Source organism: Monodelphis domestica, chromosome 2 (genome assembly GCF_027887165.1).
Source record: "Monodelphis domestica isolate mMonDom1 chromosome 2, mMonDom1.pri, whole genome shotgun sequence".
Classification (NCBI taxonomy): domain Eukaryota; kingdom Metazoa; phylum Chordata; class Mammalia; order Didelphimorphia; family Didelphidae; genus Monodelphis; species Monodelphis domestica.
Window position 1 is genome coordinate 378195919 of NC_077228.1, and position 18930 is coordinate 378214848.

The 18930-nt window shown below is 36.9% G+C and overlaps 1 protein-coding gene across 2 annotated transcripts in view; it reads right to left on the reverse strand.

The window, feature by feature from the left end:
• Nucleotides 1-18930, reverse strand: part of LAMA4 (laminin subunit alpha 4) — a 202355-nt gene that overhangs the window by 99900 nt on the left and 83525 nt on the right. Inside the window, exons 4-6 of one of the 2 annotated variants that reach the window (XM_056818671.1) lie at nt 18754-18834; nt 4167-4381; nt 1097-1171 (exon numbers count right to left, since the gene is read on the reverse strand). In XM_056818671.1, coding sequence (XP_056674649.1) covers nt 1097-1171; nt 4167-4381; nt 18754-18834 — 371 coding nt within the window. Of the gene's footprint in view, nt 1-1075; nt 1172-4166; nt 4382-18753; nt 18835-18930 lie in introns of both variants that reach the window. The other variant, XM_007485204.2, reaches the window with a different exon arrangement.

The window sequence follows — 18930 nt, forward strand, 5'->3', positions numbered from 1 at the left end:
AGGCAGAATTGCACAAAGTGGTTTGTAAATCTCTAGGGAGAGAGGAATGAATTAATAAAGAATATGAAGTCCCCAAAGATTCAAGAATTCTGAATTGTATTTCTGATTCCATTAAAGATCTGGCCTCACTTTGAAAAAGTTACATAATACATTATTTCTATTTCTCCATCTGTGTAATTCTGGGGCAAGTCACTTCACTCCTCAGTTTCCTCATCTGTAACATGGGAATGATCACATCTGCTTATCCTAACTCATTGGATTATTGTGAGGATTAAGTGAGAAAACATAGCCCAAAGTAGTTTGGAAACTATGAATTCTTATAGAGGTGCCAAGTGTTATTATTAATAGTTCTCCCATGACTCCTCAAAGAGGAAAAGTGTTGTGAGATAGTGTCTATAAATCACACTGAGATCTTCAAAGAATTTTGAATAAATACTCCAAAGATCCACTAAACCATTCTACCAGTGGGTAAAATGGCTCCTCTACCTAGTAGTAGATGACTTGTATGTCATCTGATGTAATTGATTACCTGATCATGATTATCGATGAGTTTTTCTGAACTTAGCTAGATTCTCATCAACTTGTACTCAAAAACTTTGCTGCTTGGTAGGATCTACCAATGTCTTAGCTACTACTCATGCAGCCTTTGGGAACCCTGGATACACTGGAGTATGAACAGATAATGAAATTTAAAGTAAAACTAAACAGTATTCCCTTCAACAATCTGGTGAGTTATAATGCTTTTGATCATTGATTTGTTACTACTCAATGGACATCTCCATTGAGAGGCTGGACTTAAAAGGGTCTTAATAAAATCTGTTTTCTAAAGAAAAGGTAAAAAAAGGAATTATTTAATTTTAGGGCACTTATTGGTATCAAATGGGCCATGGATATTGCTAGTTGTTTGCATATTTGTGATCCATTCTGCCAAAGGTGTACAGATAGGGTTAACACCATGGATTCAAGTTCCTGAGAAAGACCAAGAAAAAGAAAGAAAAAAGGGCTTTTAAAGAGCCCACACCTGCAGGATATTAGAGAAAGTGGGGGTTAGTCAATCATGTATTGTTATTTTTACTTATAGTGGGGCAGTCCATGCCTGTAGGGGGTTCGAAACTTTCTTCAAGGCATTCTCCAGTTTCACTGTCACATGGTCCTCCCCCACAATTGCATACTGGGGAAACAAAAACAAAGAACAAAGATTTTGGGTTTATTACTCAATAAGAGAAATAACCAGTGTTTTCGTGTTTGCCATTTATATTCTGCATACGTGCACCTATATGCTCTTTGATGGTGATCTTGACAAGACTTTATGATATCTTACCATGGGGTCCACTTTAATCATGTCACAGAGAAAGGGGGTGATCAAAAAAAAGATGAACTCTCTCTGGGAGAATGTTTTATTGAGGGCAAAAGCCAAATTATCAAGAATTCTTCCCTCAGTCCTTCTTGAATCCAAGAGAGGTTCTTAACTTTTTTTGTGTTAATATTTTTGATGACCCGATGAAGGCAAGGGACCCCTTCTCAGAATAATGATTTTAAGTATATAAAATAAGGGGAAAATGATTATGTTGATATAAACTTTTAAAGTTCACAGATGCCTGAAATCAATTCATACTTTGCTTGGGGATCTACATGGATCCCAGGGTAAGAACTCCTGGATTAAACTATGCAAATGTTTGGGTTCCAAGTCACTGTGCAAAACTAGACTGTGTTTCTTCAGTGAAAATTTCTTTCCAGGTTATTACAGATTGTAGGATTAATTACCTATATGCCAGATGACAGAGGACAGCATTTCTGGGCAGCTCAGTAATACACAGGAAGAGGACTCAAAGGAATAAATCTGAACCCTTGTTGTGTGTGACACTGGGCAAATCAGACACTTAACCTTCACATCTTCCTCTGAATACTGGAGAGACCATTAAGACCAGTTTATAGCATGATTGATACATTGGGATTGCTTGGAAATGACCAGATTCCCATTAACTTCCTTGAATTTCACTGTATTTTAGTCATTGAAATTAGAAATCAAGAAAACAATAAAAAAAAACCTACCAAAAAATAAAAATCAAACTCTGGAAATCCACCAGGCTATTCTTCATCAGGTAGGATTTCATTTGCAAAACTTTAAAAATGCATGATGACTTTTCTATGCTTGAATAAAACTATAACTTTTCCCATCTTTTAATTCTCTTAAAGATTTGTGACAGCTTGGTGGCTCAAGAAAATCAGCTTCAAAGACATAACAGATTTATTGCTTTTTAGCTGTTCCATAAAAAGCAGATTTATTAATACTTTTCAGGGACATTATGGCTTTCTATTCTATATTGCAGAATATTTTAAAAATTAACTGATCCAAGAACAATTTGTAACCTTAGAGTTAAAGTTTAATGAATGAAATATTAAGAGATATTAAGAACAGAGGCAGGTAAGTGGTAGTGCAATGGGCAGAGTGCTAGACTTGGAACCAGAAAGAGCTGAATTCAAATCCAGCCTCAGATGCTTACTAGTTGTATGACTCTGGGCAAGTCACCTAAACTCTGTCTTAGTTTCCTTTTCTGTGGAATGGGGATAATAATGGCACCTAACTTCCAGAACTGTCATGGGCATAAAATAAGGCATTATTTGAAAAAAGTGCATTGTAAACTATAAAGTGCTTTATCATTCCATGTTTATTATTTAAGACCAGTTTGGTTATCACCAGTCTTTGTGAAACTTTCCTCTTCCTGTCTAATGTAGGTTAGCTGATCACCCTCAATTCCAAGTTTATGCTTTTGGGCGCTGTCACTAACTGTAGACTTTTGAACTTTTGGGGTTTATCTTTACTGCTTTTTTCTGCAGCCCTTTCATGTTTACTTGTTTTCTTTCTTGCTTTTTCTTTTCTTTTTAGTTCTATTAAGACAATTTCTCATTTAGGTAAGAATTTCTCAGTCGTTTTAGGTAGTATATTGAATTCACAGTGTCTCTAGAATCAGAAAATCTCAGGTCAAATTCTGCCTCTAAATCATAGTCTATATGGCCTTAGGTAAATTACTTGAACCTACTAGGTCTTAGTTTCTTCATGTGTAAAAGGAAAGGGTTGGCCTAGATGGCCTCTGAGGCACCTTCCAGCTCTATATCTAATTTCTTAGGCTAATAGAGCATCTTTTCCATTCCCCCCCAAATCAAACAAACACGAAATATATATTGACATGTTTTTGTTTAAAAAACCATCTTAAACATCTCATCTAATGCAGCACATAGAAAAATCATAAAAAGCTTAACTGTCGATTTCTATTTAAATTCTAGTCAAGAAGGAAAATGGAATCATGTTAATAAAATACATCCAATTTCTCCATTTGACTAAAATTTGATTTATATTAAAACCAAACTAACCACAAAATAATTTCCCAGGTTTTCAGTATTTACAAGGATGTGAACATACGAATAAGGCAACGAGATGGTGCAGGGAATAGAGTGCTGATCCTGGAATCTTCAAGACCTAAGTTCAAATGAAGCCTCAGATACTTGCTAGCTGTGTGACTCTGGGCAAGTCACTTAACTCTGTTTGCCTCAGTTTCTTCATCTGTAAAATGAACTGAAGAAGGAAATAGCAAACCATGCCAGTATCTTTACCAAGAAAATCAAAAAGTCAGAATCTACTGAAATGACTGAACAACAACAGCAAAAAACATAGGAGAAAAAATATTCTGCCCAGCTACATCTGTCTCAGTTTCCTAGTTCATGGTGCTTGCTTAATTTTCTACATTATTGAATTCACCTTGATAAAAAATGCTTGTTATTGAAGAAATTGTGAAGCACTTTACACTGGTCAGTGCTATATTGTTGTTTAGTCAGTCAGTTGTGTCCAAAACTTTGTGACCCCATTTGGGTTTTTTTTTTTTAACCCTTACTTTCCTTCTTGGAATCTATACTGTGTATTGGTTCCAACATGGAAGACTGGTAAGGGCTAGGCAATGGGGGGTTAAGTGACTTGCCATTTGGGGTTTTCTTGGCAAAGACAGAAGAGTGGTTTGTCATTTCCTTGGGGAAGAGTAATAAGATGGCAGCTGCAGGGTTTCAGAGAGGGAAATCTATCACTTAAATGGGGTATTCAGTATTTTCCAAGCACAGGTGTATGTGCAAGGCATGCTCCCAAGGTAACCAAATGGAAATTTGTAATAAAATACCTGCGCAGTTCTTGGCAATCCTGGCATCCCCGTAGTATCCAGGGGCACATCGTTCACATTTGAATCCCGTGGTGTTCCTTAAGCAGTTGCGACACTGGCCTGTCACTTCATCACAATCCTCGAATATCAGGTTGGGATCTGAATTTCCACTGCAGTCACATTTCTTACAGGTGCTCCCGATCAGTAAGGGGTTTCCATAGTAACCAGGAGCACACCTGAAGGGGAATCATAAACTGGAATAATTAACATCAGTGATTTCCTGACTTTTTTATGCTCCTCCACTGTCTCTTCACTCTGCAGGTTAACTCGCTTAGTACTGTGGAATAATACCTTTATAAAAGAAAACCCCCAAAATTTCTAAAAATATTCTTGTCTGGCTCTTAATAAAGAGTCACAATGCTAATTCTCCTTCTGTAGTACTTTAAGGTTTACAAAGTGGCCAGGCTGGGGATGATGATGCCTGCTACTGGGAAGGTGGAGGTGGGTGGATTCCTTGAAGTCAGCCATTCTGAGCTGTCATGGGCTAAGATGATGTGCAGAGGTGGGATGGGGTCCACTGGCATGGAACATGGTATACATTTGTCAGAATTCTTTGATGTATCAATTGGTTTTGCTGATTCTCTGCTCCACCTCCCTTTTTTTCCTTTTTTCTTTTATGTACAATTATATGGCATGCCTCTCTAGGAGCAGGGAGAGAGAGGGATACAGGGGGAAATCTCATCAACATTAAAACAGAAGATATCCATGAAATTTATTTATTAAAAAAAGAAAAAAAACTCTGTCCCTAATTGCAGCCTGATGTGCCCCAACTGCACAAATGGTGCCGAATTTTACTTTCTCTGGGAATCGTTCCAATTTTTATGAGGAGTGGAAAAATATTTCTACTTCTGTCTTATGGGGAAAATAATGTGTATATGGCACAGTTGTACCTCATTAAACAAGTCTTTTATTTTCTTAGGACCCAGAACTTTAGTATCTAGGAAAGAGTTTAGTGGTTACAAAAGTAAAATTTTATTGTGAAAAAAGGAAAAGGTCCAAGGTGACTATCCGAGCCTTCACTAGGGTTGGGGAAATGGAGTGTTGTCCTGTTGCAACAAATTTTGAGGGAGCTGAAAGCATTTGCTCTGGCCATTGTCCCAGGGCTCCCAGTGGAGAAATAAAGGTCACAGACCTACATGGTGTTACCTCACACTGTGCAGGGATTGATGAGGCCATTGGGTCTTGGGGCACGGTAAGATTATAAGGATATATGTTGCTATTTCCAAAAGGCTGGGGCTGTGGGAAGTAATGATGGTGGGGGTATATGTGTATCTGTGTGTGTGTGTGTGTGTGTGTGTGTGTGTATGGGATGTAGAGGAGGGTATTGTCTGAAATCCTTCCCATCCATTTATCCACTCTATTTTCTTGGTATCTATCCATGGATGTCACCCTAGCCAGCCACTTCTCCCTCTTCAAGCTAATGATAGATGAGGTTCCATGCTAAGCAGGGTATGGTAAAGCTGGAACCTCCTTCCATAGTTCAAAGGTGATACCAGTGGATGCTTATGGTGGGTCTGCAAATTAGGTTGAGTAGATGCCCTTCCCTGCTGACATTAGTGGTTCACACACACTCCTGTTTCCATTTACTACTACTGACCCTTGTAGCTTCACTCCTACTCTATGTCAGATGGCAGAAGCAGAGGGGTTATTGGCAATAAGTACTCTCCTGTTCCTGCCCACCTTAAACAATTGATTCAAGGGCACTGTTTCCTTTGCTGCTCCTGAGTACAGTTTGTCCTGTACACATTCTAGTTATGACTTTGGGAATAGAATCCTTCTTTGTTTTCCGTGTCAGGCCATTCTGGACCCCACTTCTGACATTTTTATGATTTCTTTGGAACTGACCAGGAGCCAAAGCAATGATGATATTGGACTTGAATACCTTCCTGACATTAATCAGTTAATCAGTTAATTAAAAAATATTTAGCAAATTCCCATTATGGTCCAGGCACTGTGCTAGAGGTATACAAATAGAAAAAATAAAACATTTTACATTAGAGAAGAAACTTAAAGGGCTTCCTTTTTTAAGTACCCTTTTCTAGTTGATCAAAGAAATGGTTGTTACTGCTACTTCTCTATTTCTTATTTAAAAATAAAACCTTACCTTTCGCTTAGACTTGATACTCAGTATTGGTTCTGATGCAAAAGAGAATTAAGAGATAGGCAAACAGGATTAAGTGACTTGCTCAGTTACAACTAGGATGTGTCTGAGGCTAGATTTGAAATCAGAACCTCATGTCTCCAGTTCTGGCTCTCTATCCACTGAGCTACCTAGTTGCACCTAATTCTTCAACATTTGCTGCTACTACTTCTAATTAGATTTCATTTGTATGGAGCTTGATGCTTTTCATAAAACTTTCACTTTACTATCCCATTTTATCCTCACTACAACCCTGTAAGTATATTGAACAAGCAGATATCATTATCCCCATTTTACAGATGAGGAAAATGAGACCCAGACAAACTGTTACTTGTCCAAGATTACACAGTCTGTTAATGAAAGGTCCAGGACTAGAGGTCAAGTCTTCTAACTACTATTATACATTCCAAAAAATGACTTTTTAATATTCAATTTGACTTCCCTTCCTTAGAGGCATAGGGCATTTTTCTCAGCCATGGGGAAAACTTGTAAAGGACTTAAATAAATAAAATCAATTAAAAATACTCAATTTTTTTGCATTAAAAAACCTCTGGCTTAGAAAAAAGTTAATTTTAAGTTGTCATTGATTTAAAAAACATTTCTTAATTAAGAAAATTAATTTTAAAAACTTTCACTGAAGATGAGACACTAGGTTATTTTTGAGCTCCATAAATATATCTGTAAGCAAATTCCATTATTTTTGAAATGCTAATGCTCTAATCAAACATCTCTCTTCCCTTTCACAGTTCCTTCTACTATCCCTGTACTACCTATGAATCCTTTGGATTCTCTCTGTGTGGGGGATCAAGAGGACACTTGTAATTCAATATTTAAATGATCCAATCTGCTGTGATTGTACACATTCCCTTCATCTGGGTCAGTTGAAACCGATCAATGCCTTTGGCATTCTGTGAAACTCTTTTCTATTTTCTACCATAAATCTCTCAAAGAGGATATGTCTAACATTTATTTCAATCTCTTTACATTTTCAAAGTACCAGATTTTACATTACTGCCCCTCATGCACACTAGATTACAGCCTGACTAGTGTACTTGTTCCTCACATATGACATTTCCTATCCTACTTTGATGCTTTTGTAAGACTGTTTCCCCATGCCTAGGATTCTCTAGCTCTTTATCTTTAGCTCTATGGCCCCCTAAAGTTATTTTTTAAAATCCTTACCTTCTAAATATAAGTTCAAGAGCAGAAGAGTAGTAAGAGTTAGACAATTGAGGTCAAGTGACTTGCCCAGGATTATATGGCTAGGAAGTGTTTGAGGTCAGATTTGAAACCAGGACCTCCCATCTCCACATCTGGCTCTCTATCCAGAGAGTCTGCTAGGTGCTCTCTTTAGAGTTCTTCAAGGCTTAGCTCAGGAAACTCTGGCAACAGATTGGATAGGAAGACTGAGATGAACAGTCAAGGATGACACCTAGCTTGTGAGCCTTGGTGATTGGGAAAATGGTGGCACTCTCAATGGTATAGGAAAATTAGGAGGAGAGGAGGGTTTTGGGAGAAAGATAATGAGTTCAGTTTTGGAAATGCAGAATTTAAGATGTCAATGGGAAGTTCCTTTCTGGCACCTAGTAGGCAGTTGGCAATGCAAGAATGGAAAGCAGGAGAGAAATTAACGGTATACAGATAGATCTGAGATTCATCTCTAGAGAGATGATAACTGAATTCATGGGAGCTGATGAGATTACCAAGTGCAATGTTATAGAGGATGAAAATAAGAGGGCTCAGGACAGAGCCTAAAGGGACATCCATCATTTGTGGACCTGACCTAGATGAAGATCTCACAGAGAGGCTGAGAAAGAGCAGTCTGACAGAAGGAGAAACAAGAGAGTGAAGTGTTATAAAACCTAGAGGGTATCAGAGTCAACTATAAATAAGAATCAACTTCATTACTTAATTCAAACATAATTTTGGATTCAAAATTGCCATTATTTGCTAGCTGGTACATAGCACATCCTCAAAAAATGCTTGTTGCCTGACTGATTCCTAATGATGTTTTGTCTTTGTTAAAAGTCCAGTATAAACTATGTCCAAAGGGCTATAAAATCATGAATACCCTTTGATCCTGTAACTACTATTGGGTCCATATCCCAAAGAGATAATAAAAGAGGAAAAAGATTTGTACAAAAATATGTATAGCAGCTCTTTTTATGGTGGCAAAGAATTGGACATTGAGGGAATGTCCCCATAATTGGGGAATGGCTGAACAAATTGTGGGACTGTTGGTGATGGGATACTATTGAACTCTAAGAAATGATGAGCAAAATGATTTCAGAAAGAGCTGGAAAGATCTGCAGGAAGTGATGCAGAGTGAACTAGACAGATCTGGGACCAAATTGTACACAGTAATAGCAATATTGTAAGATGATTAACTGTGAAAATTTGGCTACCCTCAGCAATGCAATGATTTGGGACAATCCTGATGGACTTATGTAGGGGAATGCTATCCACCTTCAGAGAAAGAACTACTGGAGTTGGATGGATGTGGAGCAAAGCATACTGTTTTTTACATGAATGTATTTAAGATTTTATTTTGGAGTTTTTATTTATATGAGTGTACTCTTATAACAACAATCAAATGTATTTTTCATGATAAAAATTAAATTAAATTAAAAATAAAAGTCTAGTATAGCCTCAAAGGACAAATATTTACTATAACTTACAATAATCAGAGTAAGGAGCCAGAGATTCTGAAGGAAATTTTAAATAGAGGAATTCTAAAATCTTTCTGAGCAATACTGGCATTGATGGCATAAGTATGTAGACTGACTCTTTTTTGAAGGGTATGATTTCCATTGGATCTATAAATTCTGTTATATTTATTAAAATGAATAATATTATTTTATATACTCATTTGGTGAATATATAGAGATAAGGGAGTTCAGAGGGAATTGGAATATTTGATCTTCATGGAAGAATTGGAATTTGATTTGGGCCTTAAATAATAGTATTCAGGTAAAGAGGTAAAGGAGAGAGGAAGGAGACCTAGGCAGTCAGAACAATGGGAGAAAAAGCTAGAGAGGTGGAACGGGTATGATTAAAGGGTATCCTAAAAGTCTTAGAGCTATAAAAACTTAAAACAGGACTTAAAAATGGGACATCCTGTATTTTCAAGTCGTGTGTAAGTAGGCATGAATAAAACAGTAGACACGTATATATTGAAAAGCAGTGAAAAACAAAGAATCATCCAGTGGAAAGTCTTAAAAACTATACAAAAATGCCTAGATTTTATGTGGTAGGAAACTAGAAGCTACTAAATTTGCATAAGGAAGAGAATTTTGACTCAAGAGCCAGAGGTGGTTGTTCAGTTGTTTTAGTTGTTTCTGACTTTAAGACCCCATTTGGAGTTTTCTTGGGAAAGATACTGTAGTAATTTGCTATTTAGTTCTCTGGATTTTTTACAGATGAGAAAACTGAGGAAAATATCAGTGACTTGCCCTGGTTCACACAACTAGTAAGTGTCTGAGGCCAGATTTGAATTCAGGTCTTTCTGACTCCAGCCTAGCACTTGATACACTGTGCTACCTAGTTGTCCAAGAGTCAGAGGATCTGGGTTAAAATACCACCTCTTACTTTCAGAGTGATCTTGGACTGGCCATTTATCTTCTCCTGGGCCTCCGTTTCCATTATCAAGTGAAGGAATTATACCAGATGTCCTCTGAAGCCCCTTACAGTTCTAGATATATAGTCTATATATTCTTTGAGCAGGATTGTCAAAATTAAAGCAGGATATTAATGATTAGCCTAATATCAATCTACATTATTAATGACAAAGGCCCTGTTTTGCTTTGTCTTTTTTTTGCAATGGGAAAAGGACAGGGGAAGATGAAAAGGGGTGAATAACAGGGTTGGAAAAAAAAGAAAAAAAGAAAAAGAAAAAAACTGAAAAGAGTCATGAAATACTAAAAAATTCAGCTTTTAAAGATATATGTTGAATATAATACATACATAATATAATATTGTGTAATTATTATCTGCTCCCCAGGACTCTAGTATGTGGAGGTGGGGTGAGGTGAGAGGCAGGAGAGTTTTACTTGGGTTTTACTTCCATTTCTTTTTTTCCTTCTACTTGTGATTACTAATAATTCTTGTAAAATATAATACTTAGAGTTATTGGATATTAATTTAATTTTTACAATATAAATATGTAAAAAATGGAGACTTGAACCCAGGACTCCAGTCCCCAGAAGTCCTTGCTCACTTCCCAGAATGCTTTGTAATCGCACTGAATTCTCACCTGGGTGAGATCACAAATTATTATTTAAAGGAGTTCGATGCCTACTGAAGGTGTCTTTCCTGTTTCTGCTTGCTAGCAGAGGGCTCTTTCATGATGTAGGTGAGGTTAAAATGGGCCTCTCGGCCCACCTAGCATGTGCTTCTCTTACTTGTATATTCTCAAATTCTCAACCTTTAATAAAACTCTAAAAATATAATACTCCTTGTAGAGAGAAACTAATTTCTACCTGCCTCAGTTTCCCCTAAATTTTTAATCATAACAGTTGAATTTTAACTGTTACAAATATAATATAACATATTAACATAATATGTTTAAAAAAGAAGCAAGCTGTAGGTAAAAGTAAAAGATTCATAGTTTCATGTACAATCTTCTTTTTCTCATTGTATTTGGTGTTTGTTAATTTCAGGCTATAAAAAAGAATTTATGCACCTCCACAATGGATTATATCTAGGAAAGACTGTGAAGGGAAGGCTACAGGGATCCACGAGTGAGATAATAAGGTCTGGAACTAGATAGGGTCGTAGGAAGAGGAGATAGGGGCAAGACCCTTTTGAAGGAAAAAAAATCAACAATGTATTTATAGGTTTATTAAATAAAATATTTATTGAGCATCTAACTCAAATGACCTATGGGAAAAGGAAAGATGAAGAAGATCTAGCCTATATCCTGAAGGAATTTGTGGTAAAACACGTACCATGAGTTATAGGTGAGTTATATAGTAAGTGAGTTATATAGTAAATGAGTTATAGGTGATACAATGAATTGATTATCAGGTCTGGAATCAGAAAGATTCATTTCCCAAGTGCCAATCTGGCCTCAGAGACTTCTTAGTTCTATGACCCATGATAAGCCACTTAATCCTATTGGACTCAGTTTCCTCATCTGTAAAATGAACTAGAGAAGGAATGGCAAACCACTCCAATATTTTTGCCAAGAAAACTCCAATTTGGGTCAGAAGAGCTGGACATGATTGAAACAACTGAACAACAACAATCTATACCAGAATCGAAAACTGTAAAACAGAAACAAGGGCATTTGGATGTCTTACTTAAGGACAGGACTTCAAAAGGAGAGTTAATACTGTATGCAAAACCCTTGAGAAACTGTTAAAATTTAGTTCCTGCACTTGCACTTTCTCATGCTACTGAACCATGAGATTTGTAAGAAATTTGAAGCCCAAACGAGCAGTAAGTTACTCCTCCATGAACAACAGGGCTGACCTCCCAAGTCTACTCCCTTAGTTCCTAGGCCATATGGTCAAAGGCTTTCTACTCACTTTCCTTGGCTACAGTCCACTAACCATGAGACTTAATTTATCCTTTCCTCTCCATTTTATTTTCTTTTATATGATCTCCAAAGAGTTATAATCCTGTTGATATCCATTCTTCCATAAACTCACTTTACTTTTTCCCAGGCTAATCCTATTCACCTAAGAAGCTTTTTTGGATAGTATCATCAATGTCATAATTCAATGGAAGCTCATCAAGATTATCCTGGACCCTATCTTTGGCCTAGAACCTATCCCAATTCCCTCTCCATCCTTAAAACAAACCCTGCAGATTTTCCTGAGCTAAAATACAGATGTTAGCATATTAATAGCCCTGCCTCTGGTGCTGAGTGTTTCCTTCCCTGGAGAACTTGAAACTTTGCAATTAATTGAGCATTGGGCTGGGTGGAGGAAACCTTGATTCTATTTCTAGCTTTGCAAAATGACTCAATGAATTCAGGGAAATGAGTGAAGGTAATAAAATTCTGAGGCCAATCTAATGAGTGTGAGATTTGAATTTCATAATTTTAGTCATTGCTTTTGTTTTTAAGACTGAATATCAACTAGAAAGAAGCTATTTCCTGGAAAATAGATATGATCCAAACTCATTGTTTTTAGCATCCAAGACCACCTTTTGAAGGTTATTATATGAATATGGTGCAACCTTACTTCTGGGTGCCTGCTCCTTCCTCATCCTCTTACCCTTTCCTTGGCTTTCCTTAATATTCAGCTATCATGTCCATGGTCTTCTTAATCATCCATTGCTGGGGGAATTTTTGTGACTGTTGGCCACTCAATGGTTTATTTCCACCATCCTTCCTATGTTAATGGTGGAGATAGTCAACTGGGATACTACCACTTTATGTTTATATCTTACCTTAGAATTTTGTAAAGCCTCTTCATATATACAATTTGATGTTTGCAACAACTCTGTGAGGTAGATAGTGTAGTGATTCTAGGTGGGAGGACTGGGAAGAGGCAAAGTCACTTGCCAGACATCATGTAGGTAATAAGTGACAGGATCTTGACTACATCCCCCTAAGGTCCTCTGAGATTGGTTCATGACTATTTCTACTGCTTTAAACAAAAACAAAGGCTTGTCACCTTCCGGTTAGAAAAATCTCTCTCCTTACAAGGGAAACACATTCATTCTAGGAGAATTCTCTGGAGAATGAGAGGATTACTTTCCAGGAGAATTTTGTTGATATATTGAAGATGGAGAGCATACTGAATTCCTGATCTACTTAATGGTGGCTGCTAACCTTAGAGAGCTCTTCAGTTCAATTCAATACAATTAAATTCATAGAGTAGTGAGTAAAATTCTAAACTTGAATTAGGAAAACCTAGATTAGACACTTACAAGTTGGCTGACTTTGGAAAAGTCATTTAACTTCTCTGGACCTAAGTTTCCTAATTTATAAAATGAGAGATTAGGACTAGATCTTCTCTAAGATTCTTTTCACTTGTAAACATAGGATTCTGTGAATTTAATAAACACCTTCAGATCAATAGACTTGCTGCCCTGCTTATTCTCTTGCTCTTTTCTTATATACCAAGGACACATGGATAACATAATCATCAAAATAAGAATAAAAAATAGATATCAATTAATTTATCATTCCAGGCAAGCCAAGGAGAAAAACATAATCAAGGTTTTATGAGAGGCATTGTTTGAATACTCATTGAAATAGGTTTATTAACTAATAGAAATTAGAATTATTATTTAGATTTTAAAAATTAGAATTAAAATTAGAAAAGCTTTGGACTAGGAGTGAGAAGGCTTTGGTTTTAGCCTTGGCTTCACTAATTGTGTGAATTAATTTGAGCTACATCTATTCCTGTAGGTTCATTTTCCTAACTTGCATGTAGCAGTAGTGAAGTAGGGTAGTTAGTGGAGTGGTGAAAGATGTTGTTCATTCAAAATAAAATATAAGGTTTTCTGTTTGGTGTTCATAGCCCTTTACAATCTATACCCTCATGTCTCAACATACCTCTATAAGATTTCTTATGTCATATATCCCAGCATATACTTTTCAACCTAGTGACACAGTCTTAAGTGGAAGCTTCTTTGCCTACTATGTGCCTGGCACTCTACCCCAGCATTTAGTACAGTATCTGGCATATAGTAGGCTCTGAAGAATTATTTATTTGCTGATTAACAGGCCTCCTTGTTGTTCCTCACATGAAATACTCTGTCTTCTGGCTCTGAACATTTTCTTTGACTGTCTCCCATACCTGGAATGCTCTCCCTTCTCTTCTCTGTCTCCTGGGTTCCTTGAAGTTTCAGCTGAAATCCCACCTTCTATAGGAAACTTTTCCTAATCTCTCTCTTAATTCTAGCCTCTTCCCTCCTTTGATTGTCTCTAATTTATCCTAAATACAACTTTTTTTGTACATAGTTATTTGTTTCTCCCCCATTATACTGTGAACTCCTAAAAACAGGCTATAGCTTCATCTTTCTTTTTATTATCTGTGCTTAGCACAGTGCCTGGCACATTGTAGGAGCTTAATAAATGTCAGGCAACTGACTATTTGCCCCAATCTTATTACCAAATCATTGCCTAGATGGATTTCCTGGTATGAATTTCTCTCTCTCTTCTGAGAAATTGTTACAAAACATTCCTCTTCTTCTCTCTCCCTCCTTCCCTCTCTCTCTTTTCCCTTCTCTCCTCCCCCTTCCATTTCCTTTTTCCATTGTATTCCTAATAAGTATACCTAGACTACTAAAATGAATACTGTTTATAAAGAAAAAGTAAATGTTTAAAAGAAAAGAAAAGAAACACTTTCCCTATGCTAGGGGAAGAAGGCGGCTTCAGGCTACTCTAGTTAAGTGGCCACCCCAGCTTCTCATGGCTCCCCTGCTCTAGTTCTAGGCTTATTTCCAATCCTTGCTTGGGTCACTGCTTTGCTCTTTCAGAAAAAAAAGGTGTCTCTATCCTAAGACAAATAGTAGCTTTCCCAGTACTGTTTAGGCAGGACCTGGAATCAGGAAGAACTGAGTTCAAATCCACCCTCAGACATATATCCCTGGGCAAGTCATTTAACCTCTGTTTGCCTTCATTTCCTCACCTATAAAATGTGGGTAATAATAGCACTTACCCCCCCCCCCCCCAGGGTTGTTATGAGAATCAAATGAGATAATAAAGTGCTTAGCCCACTGCCTGGCACATAGTAAGCACTATATAAATATTAGTGATGGTTGATATTGTTATCAATTATTATTATCAGAACCACCCTAAATATATAACTATTATTTATTATTAAAATAAGAACATTTTGTGCTGAGACTTTTCTTTCATCAGTTTCTTCTGATACTGGGATAAATGTTGAGGGGGAGAAATCTTACTCTAACTTATGGTGACTGTCCTGTACATTTCCTAAATCTTCTTTTCTGCAGACTGGGTCATAATCAGGCAATGGCTATTTTCCCATGTATCACCAAGTAGCTCCAAACCGGAAGTGGGGTTTCCTCATTGTTTAAACTCCAAGTCTCTACTGGAGATCCGTGCAAATGAGAGGGGAGGGGAAAGATACCCATGCCATCTATGTCCAGGTATAGTTATTATTTTTGCTGGCTGCCTAATTGCTTTTCTGGCACATGAATACTCAGCTTTTACTAGGTACAGTTGAGACTACTCTAAGTTTTGCATCCTTAAATGATTAGATGGTTAAAAATGATTCACTCCCATATGAAAGGGGTAACCTTTGCAAAGTACACATGTAGTCTGAATGGGACCCACCAGTTTCCTGAAAAATGAAAAGACTGGGCTAGATGATATCTCAGGATTCTTTCCAGGACTGGAATTCTACATGGGCAAGACTAAGTTTCATTTTTTTTTTGGTGTTCTATTCTTTTTCTCTTTATTAAAAAAAAAAGAAAATAAATATCTGAGGCCAATTTGAACTGAGATCTTCCTGACTCCAGGACCAGAACTCTTACTGTTGTACCACCTAGCTACCTCTGTTAGTGACATGAATTAATTGCATGAGAAAATGCTTATTTCTAAGTTCTTAGGACAGTGTTGTTTTGGTGAAAGTGGAGGGAAGGAACATGGTAAGTACTCAGAGTAGTTTTCATTAATCAGTAAAGGACTTACTTTAGAAGTAAGAGCAGATGTTAGGAATCTTACTCCCTGCTCTTATCTGGAATGATAGCCTTAGCCAAGGTGATACCCATTGCTTTAGAAATGATGTGATAATCATTTTGTCCTTTTATATGGAAAATGGATTTAATCCCAGGGCCAGTCTGAATTTGAACTAAAGAAAGAGCAGGAGGGTCCAACTGATCCCCAGGTACAGATTGGAGGACCCTCGTGTACCAACATTTAGTCAAGACAGTTTAAATCCCACCTTCTATCAGAGACTTTTCCAGTTCTCCTCCCATCTTACTTCCAGTGTGTTCCCTCTGAATTTACCTTCCATTTACTAATGGGAGTAAAAAAATTATCATCTTGAATTTAAACTGGTGATGAGCTAGCTAATGAGCTGGCCAAACATTTACACCATATATCTTGTATGTTTATAGTTGTTTTGCCTATTGTTTATCCCTTTAAAATGTGAGAGCCTCCAGAGCAGCCAATGTGCTTTTGCCATCTTGATTTTATCTGCAGAGCTTAGCATTGATCTTGGCACATAGTAAATGACTAAATGTTTATTGACTGACTGATTGTTGACTGATTCCTGTGGTGAAAGTTATCTGGATGTAGACTTTTTTTTCTTCAGTACTGGGTTACTAAAGAAGGACTGGCCTATTTATTTGCTGAAAGTCCTGCATTTAATCAGCAGGGATGGGATCAAAGTCATTAACTCTTTTTAGAGGGATCAGCAAACACTCCTCACTTAGTAATATTGCTTAATCCTTAGGAAGCTACATAGACGTTGAGTCACAGAAACAGAAGAGAGACTCCAAAGCTGATTAGCAATCTTCTCTTCTACCCAGTGACAGGAAAATGGGCCCATTGGGCAAATGGCCACTCTTTGCTCATTTTTTCTTAGAGGTGAGAGGTTGAGTCACATAGGGAATCTGATATTCACTATTAGGTCTTCCTTCATAGGGGGAAAATGGGACTATATTTCTGTTCTTAATTTGTCTTGGTAAAAATTATTCCACTCAACCCCAAATCCCAGAAACCTTTTGATCACCTGATATTTTTTCTCCTTCTTTTTACATTTTTAAGATTTTAAAATGACACTGGAATGAGTTCTGTTGGGCAATGAATTTCTTTTCCTTTAAGCTTTTTTTGGGTAGAGGCTACCTATTTCTGGAGCCCTAGACTAGACCATTAAGGTTGGGGCACCTAGACAACATTCTCTTTGAATCCTCGTCTCTGTGGGTTGGTAGCCTTCCTCTGGTGGAACACAATTTTCTCATCACAGCTCCTGTTCCCCCCCTCCCCCCCAGAATGTCTGAAGAGAATCACATGGGTTCTGGACACCAGAGGAAATCATACTTGTTTTTATGGTACTCATTGCTGACACAACTGAACACCAAAAGAAGCCCATAGGTCCAGTGCGGACAATGGTCTTTTTGAGGAAAATTAAAATTTGATCTTTAAGTATGTTTCTTTCAATTAGTCTTTTTATCTTAGAAAACAGCATTTGTCAGCGATGGGGATAGAAAGGAAACTTTAGAAAGCCACTTAGTGGAAAGTCTTAGATCCTCAGGAACCAGGATCTCTTTTTGAGTAGAATCAATAACACTCAACAACATGGTGCTTGGCTGATACCCCAATGAGATCAAAGAAAGAAGAAAAGGACCACACATATTATATCTATTTTAGTGGCAAAGAACTGGAAGCAAAGGGAGTGTTCATTGATTAGGGAATGTCTAAATAAATCACCATATATGAATATAATAGAATACTGTTTTGCCATTAAAGATTACAAAAGGGATGATTTTTAGAGAAACTTGGTAATACATATAAAATGATGCAGAATGAGGTGTGCAGAACCAGGAGAATAATTCATAATATAAGAACAACATTGTAAGAACAAAGAACTTTGAAAGACTTCAGAACTCTGACCAACAGAATAACAAACTATAATATCAGAAAATAGATGATAAAGAATATTACTCATTTCCTGATAGAGAGGCGATAGACTAACATACAGAATATAAAAGAGTTGGGGCATGGACAGTGTGGGAATCTGCTTTATTTGACACTGTATATTTATTATAAAAGGGTACCATCCTCTACTGCCATTTAGAGAGGGAGAAAGGGAAGGAGAGAAAATCAATATATGATAATTAAAGAAGAATAAAATTCAATTTAAAAATAAAGGAATTCTTGTTATCCAATCAGTTAATCAATCAATAAGCATTTATTTAGTATCATGTGCCAAGCACTGTGCTAGGCTCTAGAGATGGAAATATGAAGAATGAAACAATGTCTATTCTTGAGGAGCTGACATTCTAACTGCAGAAACAAATGCATGTTAGAGGATCATTAAAGCTTTCATGAGAATTCAGTTACTTTTCAGGAAAGAGGGTAGAGACAATTCATTTCTTTTCCAGTCTGTTGCCTGATGTAAGATGCATATGTTCTCTGAGATAAGCAGAGTGTCTGGGCCTTTGATTTCAACAATCTAGGGAACTCTTGGGTAAGAAAAGTGCATCTACCAATACAGACTGGCACCTTCACTCTAATGTATGTCTTAGAGTTGCTAAGATTGCTGAGACATTAAATGACTTGTCAGGATCACATAGCCTGTATGAATCCAAGGTGGAACTTTAACCTAAGGCTCAATAGTTGTTTTCTATACACTAAATCATGACATTTCCCAGAGAAAAGCTCATTTTTATTTACAAAAATACCCCCAATTATTATGTTTTAGAAAAAAGAAATTTATATAATGAACAAAAATAAAATTATGAAAATTGTTGACTTACCTTTCACAGTTGGGCCCAGCATATTTTTCTTTACAAATGCACCTTATTACCCCACTTTTCCTATAGCAGGACACTGCAAAACTAGAATTTGAGAAGAGAGAATCAGAAAAAATGATACGAGTGGAAATTCATCTTTAATTTTTTACTATCTCCATTACAGTTTTCTTCTACACAATC